The 15,681-nt window shown below is 47.1% G+C and overlaps 2 protein-coding genes across 6 annotated transcripts in view; one reads left to right on the top strand and one right to left on the bottom strand.

Annotated features, from left to right (window-relative positions):
• GAB2 (GRB2 associated binding protein 2) overlaps positions 1-6,810 on the top strand; it is a 92,938-nt gene extending 86,128 nt beyond the window's left edge. For 2 of the 3 annotated variants that reach the window (XM_063394388.1, XM_063394387.1), the window contains exon 10: positions 80-6,810. In XM_063394388.1, the coding sequence (XP_063250458.1) occupies positions 80-223 (144 nt within the window). In that variant the 3' untranslated portion in view covers positions 224-6,810. The remainder of the gene's footprint in view (positions 1-79) is intronic. The other variant, XR_010079968.1, reaches the window with a different exon arrangement.
• A 112-nt stretch (positions 6,811-6,922) lies between these two features.
• Positions 6,923-15,681, bottom strand: part of USP35 (ubiquitin specific peptidase 35) — a 34,987-nt gene continuing 26,228 nt past the window's right edge. For all 3 annotated transcript variants that reach the window (XM_063394386.1, XM_063394385.1, XM_063394384.1), the window contains 3 exons: positions 13,415-13,521; positions 11,390-12,605; positions 6,923-10,171 (listed from right to left, as the gene is read on the bottom strand). In XM_063394386.1, the coding sequence (XP_063250456.1) occupies positions 10,001-10,171; positions 11,390-12,605; positions 13,415-13,521 (1,494 nt within the window). In that variant the 3' untranslated portion in view covers positions 6,923-10,000. The remainder of the gene's footprint in view (positions 10,172-11,389; positions 12,606-13,414; positions 13,522-15,681) is intronic.

The raw sequence follows: 15,681 nt of genomic DNA, 5'->3' as shown, positions 1-15,681 counted from the left end.
GCTGCTGCAGAGAGGAGTGAGAGGGAAGAGCGGGGAGCTGGTGAGTGACCAGGCGGTGCCCTGTTTCTCCTCCCCACAGCCCTCCACCTCGTCGGTCGCCTCAGATGAGAAGGTTGATTACGTGCAAGTGGACAAGGAGAAGACGCAGGCGCTGCAGAGCACCATGCAGGAGTGGACTGATGTGCGGCAGTCCTCGGAGCCTGCCAAGAGCACCAAGCAGTAGTGCCTGCGGCAGGCGGCAAAACAGGCACGTGTCCTGTTGGTTTTCCCCAGCTGCGGCCCCGCTGGGCTGTCAGATCCACTTGGGCTGGATTTCTAAGACTTGTCTGTGGAGGGGAGGAGGTGTCATGGGTTTTTTTTTCTCTTAAAACAAAACTTAATTTCAGGGGAAGACTTGGCGGATACTGTTTGCCAGTGATAAAGACCAACTATGTTCGGTGGCTAGGTTTGTGCTTTAGCTGCTGGATGCACTATCCAGGAACTTTGACTTAGCAATACCAGGTTTCACCCTACACATCTTTTCCTTACAGCTATTAAAGCCACCTTGTATGTGCTAACACTGCATCATCTCTCCCCGTCTTCTTCGTATCGTACCCTAAACCACACCACGCAGGTTTGTGGCATCTCCCCTAGGGTATCATTCCCCAGCTCTGATTCTCTACTCCTTATGGTTGTCCTCTTCTCTGCCTCCCCCCAGTCCCAAAACTGAGCAAGGACCATTGCTTTTGAAATCACTTTTGTTGTCCTGTCTCTTGTAAATAATATGCTCAAAACCTCTGAGGGCTGTTCTCTGCCTGGTTGGACAGCCCCCAGGGTTTTGGTTGGGGTTGTTAACCTTCGGGAGCTTGACGAGCATCCACACCATCCCATTGAGCTGACCTAGGAGCCCCGGACTTGCCCCATCATACACACACATACATGCCAGCACATGCTGACATGAGTTTGTGGGGGTGTCTTCTGTTTATATTCTCCATCATCTCTCAAAGTCAGTGGACTGGAGAGATTGGCTTTGGAAGGGGCTGGAGGGATTGGCTTTGGAAGGTAGAACTTAAGCTCTGACCCACTGCCTGTCTGAAACCAATTCCTGTGATTCTGACCCTAAAAACCAAAATTTGCCTTTTGTGGCACCAAAAGAAACCCATAGAGTGAGAGTCCTACATTGTGGCCCTTGTGAGAAGCTCTGTGGTTAAGTATGAGGGGGCAGGGAGGCTCTGGAGACCCTGTGTATGTGGACTGGCATAAGGATGAGTGACAAGAAGGGAAGGGAATGGAAGGCTGCTGCAAGGACTGGGAGAAGGCAGGTGCTGTACTGCAGAGGTTGATCCTGGGTGAGGAGGTCTGGTGAAATGTTTCTTGGAAGAGAGAAGAAGAGTAATTGAAATGTTGGTTGATGGTGAGGTCGAAGGCTTGGGAAGAGGCTGGTCAGGAGAGTCAGGGCAGGGCATTTCAGAATGAGCTTTAACGTGGCATTGTGGTTGGTTTGTGGAGAGTGCAAAAAGCTGAACTGTTTCCCCCTCATCTTCAGCAATATTTCTTCCACACAAAAGTGGGGCTTGCTGACTTTAATGACCCTAGGCTCTAATTATGGGTGGGAGTGTGCTGTTGTCCCTTGCCAGCATCCTTAACACATCCAGGCTTTGGGATCACTTGCCAGGCAGCTGCTGAGCACATAGAGAAGAGAAGGACGAGACAGTTTAATGCAGAGATAATAATTCATGATCTCATGAAAACAGGAAGAACTAATGATTGCCATGGAGCAGCCTGATTGCCAGACAGCAAGCGCTGACACGAATAAACAAGCTGACCGCAAACCAAGAGCCAAATGAAGGAGACATTAGAAAGATTAGGTAATATTTATTAAAGAGCTGGAGCTATTCTTTCTGCAAGCTGAACCCCTCCCAGTGCTGTGAGCTCTATTCCACCAACACCACCAAGTTGTATTGATTATTAATGCTTAAGCATTAACACATTTGCTTAATCTTGGTCTGAGCTTGGAAAGGGCCAGACGTGAGCCACATGGGGATAGGATACCAGTCCCTTAAGGGCTGCGTGCTGCTGTCTGCTGGTAAAACAAGTCTTGAACTTCCAACACCATTTTGTATTTTCTTCTCACATGCCATGAAAAGGGAAGGATGTTAATGAAAAAGCTCTGACGACCCTGTTAAGACATTGAAGGGTGGGACTTTTATAGAAACAATGAAGCAAATATCCTAATTTTTGTGCTAAAAATAATAATTACTAGAAGGGAAAAAACCCCAAAGTCCCAAAGGGGAAGATTTAGCACAGTCAGAGGCTTTCTGAAGGTCAGGAGGTGTTACAGCCTGCAAGGGCCATTGCCCCCTGCTGGGGGCTTGCACACTTGCTTGGTGAGATGACGAAATGAAGACTAGAATGCAATACTTCATATTTCTAATGCCTCTTTCATCTCTGCATCTCAGTGGAGACTAAACATTGTGTCTGATCCAGAGCCCACTGAAGTGTGCATTCACCCATCTGGGAGAGAGCTCCTCATCCCCACCAAAAGGAATGTCTCTGTACTGGGAAGCTGAATTTTTCCTATTTCTTCTTCTAAGTTGTTAGCTTTAGTGGCTCAAGAGAGAACACAGTGGGTTTGAATGCAATTTGCTGACTGGGTGCCCTGTGCTTCTGCACTGGGACTAGGTGCATCCAGTGCCCACTCCCACATTTACTCCAAGGCATTAATTAAGACTGGAAAAGCCTTTTGTGGTACTGGAGAAACTAGTCCTTTTTCTCCACATTTCACAAATGTCTTTGTTCATGGGGCAACCACTGGCATGGGGATAGCTCTTTTCCCAGGCTCACACACTGTGTTTTGATAATTTGCTCTCATGAGTATCCTCAGTAACTGGCCCATTGCATTTGGCAGACTACAGACCAAAACAGCCCAAAAGCAGCTACTTAACAACTGCTGGTGGCTGGCCCCTCTCTGCTTTGCAGTGAAGTCTGTGTTTTCACTGCAACAGATACATTCCTCTGTCTTTTCCCCTGCAAAGCACCAAGCAAACAGCACCACCAAAATGAGGAGAAGCCCACAGGCTCTGTGCCACATAGACATGACAGTATCAACCCCTCCTGAAAGCAGTAAGTAATCAACGGCTTCAGTGGAAATAGTCACCCATGACGATTGCTGAGCTGATTACAGCAGTCCCTGGTGATTAATGTTTGTGCAGTATTTAGTCTTAAACCATACTGAAAAGCAGCTGCTTTAATTACATGGACTGCCAAGAACTTTGTCCTGAAGGCATTGAGTTTATCACATCCACTTTATACTTGGATTCTCAAGTATGACAGGCTCCTTTGTTAGAAATAGGTATTTAAAGAAACTGGGAACGTTGCAAATTATTCATTTTAATTGAAATTAAACTGGCTTGAGCCTTCACGTCAGAGCCTGCTCTATAGCTCTATGGTTCCATTTAGAAATGGGATGTGCTTGCATGTGTGTGTGCTCATGGGGAAGGGTTGTTTGTGGGACAAGCATCATGACCTCAATATTTAGTTTTATGAAGCACCAGGTCCATGGCTCAAAGCTTTCCCCAAGCTTGAAAATGATTAAGCAGGTGGTTTTAAAGGCAAAAGTCTCCAAAAGTGTGTATCCCTTGCTGTGAGTGTGTAAATGCTGCTCACTATTTCTCTGTCTGGTGAGATGTGTGAGCTGCCTTGGTGCTGATTTGCTCTGAATTGGCATTGGAGTGTTCAGTGAGAAATACATTTCCAGCTCTAAATGGATGCCAGGCTTAGGCTTAGTCTCAAGTTGGTGAAAGGAAATAATGTGTGAGCGCAGACTGTGCCGGGGCAAAGCTGAGAGTCTGGCAGATAGGGCCAAATGCAGAATCAGAAACAAAAGGTGGGGAAGACTTGGCTTGTCTGGGAGCTAACTGGAATGGGTTTGAACTCTGGGCCACCAGCCACTGGCAAGGGTAAGATATGAGTGAACATGAGGTTGGGACAAGAGAAGGCAGGGGAGTCTGCCAGTAAGGTTTGGGTCTTGGTCTTCACCATGTGCTCCTTTGGCCTGAATCTTGAGTCAGATATGTGGAGATTTGTGGGTTGTGGAATGCTCAGAAAAAGCCATGCACTGGTGGGAAGGGAGCTTCCACCACTCTTGGGCATTTCACTCTCAAGGGGGTCATCCTGCCAATGTGATGGCTGTGCTCTGGTATTCAGGGATGCTTGGTCCATTCACGCAGCTCTGAGCTGGGCAGGAGAAACCCTACAAGAAGTGAGGACCAGGACATGCTGGGAGACAGCTTGCTGAGGGGCTCCTGTGAGCTGTTCATGGGGTAGCAGTGCCATGGTTTCACAGGGTTGTCCCTTGAGGTGCCATCTTCATCCTTGGGGCTTTTCAGGACCAGTCTAGGTTAACCCCATAGCTGACCCTGTTCGAAGCATCTCTTCCATGCTGAGACCCTCTGCTGCCGTGGTTGTGTGGTGACTCCTCCATGTGAGGGAGGGAGCCCAACGGTTGCTTAGAGCCCCATAACATCCAAAACAGGGACAGGGCCACTTTTCTGGCCATGAAGCCAAGTGGCAAGGCCCACAGCTCAACCCCTAAGACCATACTTCCCAGTGAGATGACCTAATCCACGCTGGGCCATCCCTTGCACTTGGGAGTCATCCAGAACATGGACACGCAGTTCTAGCAGCTGGATGACAGCTTTAACCTGTAAGTTTGCTAGGCTAGATCCAGAGCTCTCAGCAAACCCATGCCACCTCCACACTCTGGCATACCAGGAAAAGTTGGCTTGTTTTGGCTATCTAATGATCATGGCTCCTTGGGTGGGGATGGGGGTACAGCCATGTCCAGGTCTTACGGATGGTAAGATGTTAACATAATTCCCAGGTCCTGCCTGATCTTTCTGGCCTAAGAGGCAAGTAAACGGATGGTTTTCTCAAGTCGTGCTTGCATTGTGTTGGTGTTTTCCCACCTGGTGATGTAAAACTCCCATTCCATGTAGAAGCTGACACCCACACTGGATGTCTCATTGGAGGGATGATGTGTAGATGAGATGGATGCAGTGGAGCCGTGATTATGGAGAAGCCCTAGTTCTACAGGAGGGGGGAAGAGCAAAGCCTAACCCTGGCACCAGCCAGAGAATACACATGGCCGTCAAAGAGCCATCAAGAAAATCAGAAGGACCAGTCCAGCATCAAATCAGAAGGGCAAATAAGCCAATTTAGGGCACCTGATGAGTCTGAGTGCCTCTCTTCTCTGCCCAACCTTCCCACATGTACACAATGATCTTGCAGCTGTTAATGAGGCTCTTGGAGGTCAAGACATCCACTTGTTGATCCTGATTGCTCCTTAGCCTGGAGCAGTTCATCCCTCTATCAGCCTGTCCTTGGTGTCTCATCACTGTAGTCACAATTTTATCTCCTTGTTCACAACTCCTAGTGTTGTACTGTTGATTTAGTGTCTACTCTTGAGAAAAGTTGATATGTAGCAAGGTGTTCCAATACAGCTGTCCCCTTCCAGCCCACGGCCAGCTGGTCCTGGCACGTGGTGTTCAAGGTTCAACACCAGCCAGTAATACCTGAAACAGAAGCTGGGCCACATGGCTCCATCTCTTTAGCTAAAAAAGTTTCTCAACAGACTTGCTCCCAATCAGCAGGCTCTTAGTTTTTGATGTAGCCCATTGCTAACATTTAACAGGTTCATTTGTAGGCCAATAGGTTGACCATATGGGAGAGGTTTGCCCCAAGACCAGGAGATAAGAAACCATCATTTTATTGTCATTCTCTGGGTGACACCACACTGTATCTTCATGTGGGACGAGAGGGTTCATGTGAACTCTGTATCCTGCTTTTTCTCCGGCTTGTAAAATGAAGGTTTTTAGTATTTATTTCCCCACCTCACAGATGTGTCATGAGGTGTAATTAATTGACATCTAGTAATGCAAGGAGCTGTTTTGAGTCTGCAGGCAATGGCTGGGCAGCATGTGGTGCTGCTACCCTGTTGTCATGCCCAGCATCATACACGGCACTGACACATCCCGCTCTGCAAAACTCATTAAAAACCTCTTCAAACTTAATTACCAAGGTGAAAAAAAACTTGGCAGGATTTCCTTCTGAGTGAGGGGGGTGGGGGAAATGCCATTTGCACAGTTTTCAGCATTCTGCTGCCACATTGACCCTGAAAACACCATGGGGTTTTTTGAGAGCAGTTTGGACGTGGTGGTTGAACCACGCTGCAGAGAGGGGAGGGGAGCAGGACCCTGGGCTCCACGGGGAGCCTGTCGATGAATCCCGTAGGGTTAGGACCAAACCTTTAGAGTAGTTATACCCCACTCAACCCAGCCCTTGGCAAAGTCAACATGTCCCCACTGACTTTGGGCATCATTGTGTGGGAACAGACCAGTCTAATTAGGGTAGTTTTCTCCATTTGTTTCTTAACCTGCTGCGAGGAGGGGTTGGAGCCCTGGCTGTGAAGCTGTTGTGTCAGCAGCCGATTCGCAGGGATGTTTTGTGTGTTTCAAAGCCTATGACTGTTCTTAAAGAGGAGTATTTTTAATTTTTTGATTTCCATTTGTAGAAGGAAGGACAAAAGTAATCTGTGGCAAACTGTACAGTATGTGTCTTCTTGTGGTGTCACTGTTTGAATGGTTATTAAGTTTTCAAATCACTGTGGACAGCTAATCACTTAAGTTATTAATTTATTCTTTGGGGGGTTGTTGTTTGGTTGGTTTGGGGGTTTTTTTAAGTAATTTGAAACAATTATTTATCCTGTAAATTGGTCTTGAGTGAAGCCTAGATAATACTTTTTTGCTGTTAATAAACATGGTACATGCCTGACGTGAAGGTGATCTCATTTTTAAGTACTGTATATGCAACAGAAAAGCAACAGGAAAATAAAAGAATGATAATAAAAAGACATCTCTCCCTGGTTATTCCCAGCATGAATTCAGAGCAGGGAAAGAAAGGGGGAACTAACAACAAATCAAGTTTGATTATGTAGCACCTTTAAAGCTTTCAGAGCATCTTCTTAGCATGTTGCCAAGTGTCGCCTAAAGCTTCAAGTTTTCTGTATGGGTAATGGGGGCCTTTAGGATTTAGCTAGGGTTTTTCCTGATACCAGAACCCAAGCCATGTATTTTTAAGCTACTAAATTGAATTTTATACTGTATATCTGCACTGTTGTGTGCAGTGTGAGGACAAATGCTGCCTTCCTCACCCATCAACAGCTCAGCACCTGTGAGTCTCAGCTCAGCACACCAAAACACCCAGAGAATCTCAGCAAAAGGACAATATTTTTTCTCCAGAGTTAAAAGTTCAACCCCGCATTTAAGACTTCCTTAAAAAAAAAAAAAAACCAAACAAAAAAAGACAATTGGGAAAAGACACCTCCCTAAGCACAGCTCCTGTAACACTTCTTTTAGACAAGAGTAGCATCATCTCACATCTGTAGCACGTGTGAAATCCCAAACTAAGAGCTGAGGACTCTCCTATGGGCTCTCCTTGACAATGAGGCATGTGTGACAGACAAAATGAGCCAAACCATCACATATACCATGGCATATACTTTATCAATATGCCATGTGCAAAAATGCCTGGCATTACTAACACCAGTATCAATATAGCATATACTATAATTGGTGTAGCATAGATAGAATACACCATACTAAACTAGACTTCTGTAAGGCTTTTAATATGGTCCCCTGTAACATTCTTAGCTCTTAATTGAAGAGTTTGATGGATGGACCATTAGATGAATAAGGAATTGGTTGGATGGCTGCACTGGAAGAGCTACAGTCAATGACTCAGTGTCCAAACCAGCAATGAGTAGTGTTCCTCAGAGATCTTTACTGGGACCAATACTATTAAATATCTTCTTCAAAGATGTAATAGGATTGGCTGAGTCCAAAAGAAAAGTCCAGTGTTAATAATTAGAGGAAATTAAGAGGGGCTAAACCAGTCAACCTCATTACACCACTGATACTCTCCAGGCTGCCATCCATGCTGAGAACTGCATGATGTTTGCCTCTGCTCATCTCTGAAAATCTTGGGGGAAAAAACAAGACATATTCAGGAAAGAGCTTAGCTATGATACAGTCTCTCCATTTTCCATGTTGGTATGACTATCTGCCTTCATTACTTTATGATCTGATCAAGTTAAAGACAATCTCCTACAAAAGCACCTTACAGCAAACAGCACAGAAAATGCCAAAAGGTGATACTCCAGTATAAAGAAAGGAGCTAGCATGACAGCAACAGAAAAACTTTTGGCAACCTCTTTGAATGAGAAATAACTAGAAGTTCTAGTAATAAAACCAGGAAACACCACTGTACTTTCTGTGACACTTCAGCTTTGGGTCTTCATTTATTTCCTCTCAGTACTTGACTTAAAGACTATAAACATACTCTACTGCTCGTCTGCAAGGCTCCACTATTAGCACTGTGATCTTCTTCTGGAGGGCACACAGCTCTGCACTGAGGATCCCATCCCTCCTCTGCCTGATCCCCTCTTCCAAGCCACCACTGTGCAAGACTGTCCCATGTCCTTGAGGATGGATGCCTCAGCTTCCCCATTTCTTTTTTGACCCATCAGCCCAATATCTATGAACACTGCAATAAGGCACTAGGTCTGTATGTTGAATTAATTTCCTTTATTTAAACATAGGAAAGGCAATAAAAGAATATGATAGTATACACCAGATACTTGACCCCAGGTGTCCTCTCTAGCAGACTTTCTGCTCACATTAGCCATAGCAATGTCTGTGCTTTGCCTTTTCCTCAAAAAACACAGTACTCCTAACCCAATACCGCACGGTCAGGATTAAGCCCTGAACTTAGGACCTAAGGCACAAGTTTCTGCCACTTGAGCCAGAGAAATCTCAACTACAGGTGTGAGGGAGGAGCAGGCAGGGGAAAACAGCTAGGGAGGGACATGGGAGAGAGCTGTGGTCCTGTAGATGTGCTGCCTGGGACTTGAGCTGGCCATCTGCCATCAAAATCAGCCCCTGTCACATTATTGATTTATAGAATACATTGGTTTATATAGTATATATTGATATTGGATTGTTATAACATATCTGGTTGGGCTATTCACCTTGCAAATCAGCATTACAAAAAAAAAAAAACAGATCATGAGTTTAGGGGGGCTCTGTCATCTGCTGCTCAGTTTAGGGTATCCCAAGGGAAAACTCAAATTTTAAGGGCAGATCCAGCCCAGAAAACCATAAAATGACAGCAGAAGGAAGAGACTAAATGAGTCCTAAAGACACATCTGGAAAAACAGCTGTGTGTCTTGGCCTGCCGTGCACACTAACAGCATCCAGAAGTCATCAGTAACACAATGGGTCTTCACTGGAGCCCAGAAACCCCAACTGGATCAGGTCAGTCTCTCTTGGCTGGAGGGGTTTGTGCCCCTCAGTCTCTTTTGGCTGTCATGCAATGCAGCATAAACCTCCTCTGGCTGACCTGCCACTGCTTGTCTTACAAGCTCACTGCCTCATAGACCAGCACTGCTACATTTTGGCATTTTTCAGACTCTTTTCTACCTTCAGAATTTTTCATGGTGGGTTCCCAAACCACATTAAAAAAATGTAACAACTGAGCAGAGGTCGCCCCAGAACCAACTTAGTGCCATGGGAAGGGCTGCAGACAGGATGTGCATGGGACATCTCCATCCCTGGGGCCCTGCTGGGTCCATCCTCCTCCCCATGCCTGTCCCCGTCACCTCCCCAGGCTGGCGGCATGGCTCACAGCAGGCAGGACATGGCTATGCTGAAGCAGAAGGGCACTTCTCCGAGCTGTCAGCAGCTGCTCATCTCTGCGTTAGCTTAGGTACGTTAAGGCATGAAGACCAAGTGCATAGGAAGCAGCAAGACCCTCCAGGTGCCTCCAAGTCAGCCCCTGAGACCTTTGCCATTGAAATGTTTCTCAAATCCTCCTCCAAGACGCTCCCTATCATCAGGGTGAGGAAGAGAAGGCTCTGGCTTCGGGTTGGCCCTGTGGACACTGCCCATCTGGTTTAAGCTGTTGGCTAAAAGACGAGTCCGTGGAAGGAGCCGGATCCGCCGCCGCCCGCTGCTGGGCTGCAGCCCCCAGACGAGCTGTCATCATCCTTGTCCCTGTCCAAGTCTCTCCACCACAGCGGGGACTTCGGCAAGGCAGAAATATAGGCGGCTCTGTTCCTTGCTTCTTTTTCCTGCTCCTGGGAGAAGGAAGGGGGGAAAACACCACAAGGATATCAGCAGATAAAAAATCCAGGTGGGGGGATGTTCCCACCATCCCTGAGGAGCCAAGAGCCTGTATGGTTCCCCCTGGGAGCTTCCTTTAAATTAAAGTGAGGTGTGAAGGCCATGTGCTCCAGTGCTCCGCAGGAGGGATGCAGCAGAACATGGCAGCTCTTCAGAGATCAAACCCAGCCCTCCCAGGTCACCTATGGGACAGGAGGGACACCTCAAATCGTCCCACATGCAGGTCATGTCATATGACACACTGTTGTTTGGAAAGCATTGAACTCCATCAGCTGAATGAAACCTGTCCTAGTTTGTACTCCCAGCTCACACATCTGCCCAGGGAAGGTGTGGATGCCTCATCTCTGGAAGTGTTCAAGGCCAGGTTGGATGGGGCTTTGAGCAACCAGGTCTACTGGAAAGGGTCCCTGCACATGGCAGAAGGGTTGGAACTGGATGGTCTATAAGTCCCATCCAACCCAAACCGTTTTTTTATTCTATGATAAGAAGAGAAAAAGGAAAAAAAAAAAAACAAAACCAAAACCAAAAGAAAAAAAGAAAAAAAAAAAAAAAAAAAAAAAAAAAAAAAACTTTGCTTGCAATGTTCAGGTTAACATCAGAGGTGGTAGGAAGAAACAGCTAGTTATCAGTGAGTGAATCTGGGAAGAAGAGGAAAGGGCAGAATGTAAGGAACAAGTATTTTACAATGAAGGTGACAAGGCATTGGCACAGATTTCCCAGAGAGGCAGCACATGCTCCATCCCTGGGAACATTCAAGGTCAGGCTTGATGGGGCTCTAAGCATCTGAGTTGAAGACGTCCCTGCTCATCCTGCAGGGGAGGTGGACTAGACAGCTTTTAAAGGTTCCTTCCAATCCAAACTATTCCATCATCCTATCTTTCCCAGGCACTTCAAAGAAAATTTCATGCTGAGCTTCCAGGAGCAGACCATAGCAAGTCAACCCCAAGCACAGCCACAAGGTGTCTTGTACCGGTCTCAGCACCCAGTTTTCATCAGGAAACCATAATCTGTTTGTATCTGGGTGCTAAAAACAAAAAGGGATTTGGCTTCAGGGAGTGGGTGGGGATCTGCAGGACTTTAACCACAGGACAGGAGCTCACTGCTGCCTGGATGGGTGGGAACGTGGCCCATGATCAGGACCGCACCCTGCTGTGCACAGCAGTGGAAGTTACCTGCAAGAAGAGGATGTTATCCTTGGAAATGGCTTCCATCAGGTCCTTGTGGAGGGAGGGTTCGCCATGCAGGCGGCCAGCCTCAGCCAGAGCCTGGTGCAGCGGGCAGCTCTGCCGGCCCGGCCGCTGCCGGTAGAAGAGGACGTAGGCAGTGTCCTTGGGGAAGAACGAGGTGACGTTGCTGACCGATTCGAAGGAGGAGAAGGAAACTCTGGTGTCATTGAAGAGGTACCACTGGATTTCAAAGTCCAACTGTTTGTCAGAGGCCGGTTTTGGTGCCCCCTCCCGGGGCTGCCCGTGGGGGACGGTGTCAGTGCACTCCCTGGAGTAGCAGTAGTAGTGGCCGCTCTCGGAGGAGATGCCTGAGTGCACCACCACGCTGCAGAGGTCATACACAACAGTCATGAAGCCACTCCCCGGGACAGCACCATCCTTCCCATGCCGGCAAACCTCCTCAGTTTCCTCTGGAGCAACAAGGATGGGTAGCTTGAGCACCACAGGAATGGAGACATTGTCCAAGATCTTCTTCCTCTTCATAGTCCGTGGGTCAAAGGAAAACCGCAGCAGTGTGAGGATGAGGTAGTGTGGACCCTCTGTCAGCTCTGCCACCTTCTCAGCGTCCTGCAAGGACGCACATTTCTCACAGTGGTATTTATTCTCTGCTGTCAGTCTCTCTGGGGATAGAAAATAGTTGATTAAGTCTGGGACAGATCTGGAGTCCTTAGGAGCACATGCCTGCTCCCCAAAAGTTGAGAGAGGGTCTTTGGCTGCATCCACTCCAACATCATTGCCACATATGGGATTAGCTGCTTCTCCTGGTTCCTGGAAACCTAATGTTTCCACTGACACTGATGGGGCTGCGTGGTCACTGGCCATGGGGGCCTTCCTCTGGATCCAGGGAGAGCCCATAAGCTGGCCTGCACTTTCTGGAGGCTCAATGAACTGTGGGCCAATTTCTTCCACTGGTAGAACAGATGTGCTGCCACGCACGTTCCTGTCCGACGGAGGAAAAGCCAGGGACAGGTCTGTGAAGGCTTCTTCTCGGGAGGAAACATTCAGGCACTTCAAGCAGCGGATCTTTGTCATCATTTTACCCCCAAACATCTTCTCAATCAATGTCTTGTTTAAGTAATGGTGCTCCACCGCCTGAGACATCAAGCTGGACTCCTTGAGTTTTTGGTAGATCCTTTTCCCAGTTTTTTCTTCTTCATGCAGTCTTTGGCAGGGGAGAAAAAGGCTGTGTTATGCATCAGTACAACACCAAGAGTAGTTTCTAAAGTAGGGCTCCTGTTCTTCACTGCAAGCAGCTAATCCCAGTTAACCTCCCTGTACCCAGGGGTCTGATGCTGTGGAATAAAGGTGGGAAGGAGCCAGACAGGATTTGGGAACCTGAGGTCTTCATGTGCCACTGACTCCACACTTCTAGAGGGATCACTGGGACACCAGAGATTTGATATTTCTAGGTAAAAGGCAAAAAATCAACATTTTACAGAGTAGGCTTAGTGATTTTTCAGTCGAATCTCTAAGGCTGGTCCAATTTTAGATTAGGTATCAGGAAAAATCTCTTCACTGAAAGGGTGAAGGGTGGTCAGGTGTTGGAACAGACTGACCAAGGAAGTAGTGAAATCACTGTTCTTAGAAGTGTTAAAAAATGTGTAGATATGGCATTTAGGGAGACGATTTAGTGGTGAACTTGGCGGTGCTGGGTTAATGGTTGGACTCGATGACCATAGGGGTCTTTTCCAACCTTAATGACTCTGTAATTCTATGAATTCCTTGTGTCCTCAGAGCAAAGGCAGAAATTTTCAAGTTGAACTAAGTTCTGTCATTACCCCTAAAATTGTCCAAAGAGGGTTTTACTAAGGAGCCTCACACCAGTCTCACTATCCCAACCCCGCCCCTCCCAGCTCCTCTGGGGGTCTCAGCCACGTGCCCTGTTTGCAGGAGTGTCAGCACTGAACATTCCACTGGGGTTTAGGGATGCCATCGTCACCAGGCTCCAAGGTCATGGCACTCCTCACGTACCGGTCCAGCAGATACTTGAGGTACTCTGAGCAGTCCTGCTGAGCTCCAGGGGTGAACCAGGGTGGCCAGGAGGCGGAGAGGAAGCTCTCAGGGGAGATGGCAGGTCGCTGGCAGCAACACAGAAGAAATGCATTTAATCCTAGAGATTTATCCTCAGTTCACACAAGGGGATGGAGAGGGGAGGGGAGTGGTTTTTTGGCTGGTTCACTGGGAGCACAGTGTTCTCTGCCTGATAAGGTCCCTTTTTTCCCCCCTACAAAGGCTAATCCTAGTGCACAGGAAGACTTTCTTGGTTTGCTGCAAGCCAGGATGGTAAGGATGCATTTCAGACATTATTTTACATATACTTCTATAAAATATCCATGTGTTTATCATTCAATTTTTAAATGGTTTATTGGCCTGATCCAGATAATGCTACTTAATTCAGCCTGAATTAAATTTGCTGCTCCATTTAATTTGATCAGGATCCCTCTCACCAAATCCTTTCATTAAAAAAAAATAAATAAATAAAATAAAAAATCCACTAAACTTCCACCCAACATTCTGATCACTGCAGGCAGGTAATCTGTGTTACCTGATAATGTAATTGTTGTCATTAGGAAACAGATGTCTAATTAACATGGAAAAAGACCCATCTTAAGCAAAAAAGCAACTTTAAGGACAACCAAAAGAAGAAAACCAAAAGGAAATTAACATGAGATACACAACAAGGAAATATGCTTCTGTACTTGCTCATCACAGACATCCTAACCTGCCATCAAAACTGTGGGAAATATGGTTATTTAATTCATGTTTTATAAATAATTATAGATTGGGAACTGTGATATATATTGTATGAATTTCTGTAAAGCACCTCCCTGATCTTCCGGGTTCCAAAAATGGAAGGTGAGAACAACTTGCCCCTGCCTACGTGCAGCTCAACTCATTGGGACTCGCAACAGGTCAAACGCTACGTGCCAGCAAAGACGTGCCAGCGAGGACTTACACCGGTCATCACACACCTCTACGACAGTTACTCAAAGCAAGGACTAACTCTGGACATTAGCATTTGAATGTGCCCGGGGACCCTTTCGGGAATTAATGTAAATAAAGTTAATGGTCGATGATTAGAGAAACAATGGGAGGAAAGTTGCCGAGGGGGAAACTAAGTGTATTTAAGTTGGGTCTTTAGGTGGGCAAGTTTGTGAACCCAGCTAGAGACAAGGCTGCCAGGTCCTGTGTCTCTGGGGTCACCCTTGGCTCTACTTTTCCCGGGAGAACTTCGGTCAAGTAAGTTTGCTGTTCGTGGGGTTCGTATTGTTTTGTTTTTATTGTTTGAAATTGTTATAATTTGATTCTAAATTTTGTGATTTGGATGTTAATAAACCAAACTATTGAATTTGGCAATAAATTTGTCCTGGCGTTTATAACAATTTTGGCGCCCAACGTGGGGCCAGTTTTGAATATTCTACGGATCCCTGCTTCTGACCGGGGGGCGCCCCGCCGTAAAAAGCGGCCTGGCAGAGCGGGTAAGTCCGGAAGAACGAACTGGCTTTACGAACCCAGAACCCACAACAGCAAAGGGATTAGGCATTAGGACAAGCTAGCTTGGGGGGGCTCGGGAACTCAGCAGGGGTTTTCCCCTGGAACCGCGGTATTGTTTCACTCGTAAAAATCTAAGTGCACGAAGAATCCACGCAGGAAAAGGACCGTAAGTATAGCGTGGTTGAGTGGGGGTGACCAAGTGCTTGAGAACGTGTATGTGTGTGTGAGTGTGTGTGTGAATGAGACGTGATTTATCACGAAGCGAGAGCGGACCTTAAGGTCGCGTTTCCGCTGCTCCCGCGAGGGACACGGCCGACCGACGGGGAAGCGATTGGAACGTGTGATATTTCGCTTCGTGTGTGAGTGCTACCCGACGGGGTGGGGGAGGTCACCAGGGGTCCTGAAGGAAAGAGGACGTCCCTTTTTGAGTTCGGGGACGAGTAAGCCTTCTTGACCGCGACCAGGGGGGTCGCTTAATTTTTTCGGTGGCGGTTACAGAGCCCCGCCGTTAACCGAACATCCACGGAACGGTCATCCGCTGGATCATTAAGTTAACGGCATCGAGTTCGGAAACTCGGGATTTAATTTTTGGTATCCCATAACTTCTGTGCCACGGGGAGTATGGGATCAGATCTCAGCAGAGATCGGGAGGATTCTTTAAGGGAAACCTCAGCGAGGGCTGATCTTGAAATTCCTCGGAAAAGTCCATTAGGAAAGTTGTTGCAAGGTTGGCAAGAATGCCC

The sequence above is a fragment of the Prinia subflava genome, chromosome 3 (assembly GCF_021018805.1).
Source record: "Prinia subflava isolate CZ2003 ecotype Zambia chromosome 3, Cam_Psub_1.2, whole genome shotgun sequence".
Classification (NCBI taxonomy): Eukaryota; Metazoa; Chordata; class Aves; order Passeriformes; family Cisticolidae; genus Prinia; species Prinia subflava.
Note: the sequence above shows the minus strand (reverse complement) of the source record. Positions and strands in the feature narration are given on the sequence as shown.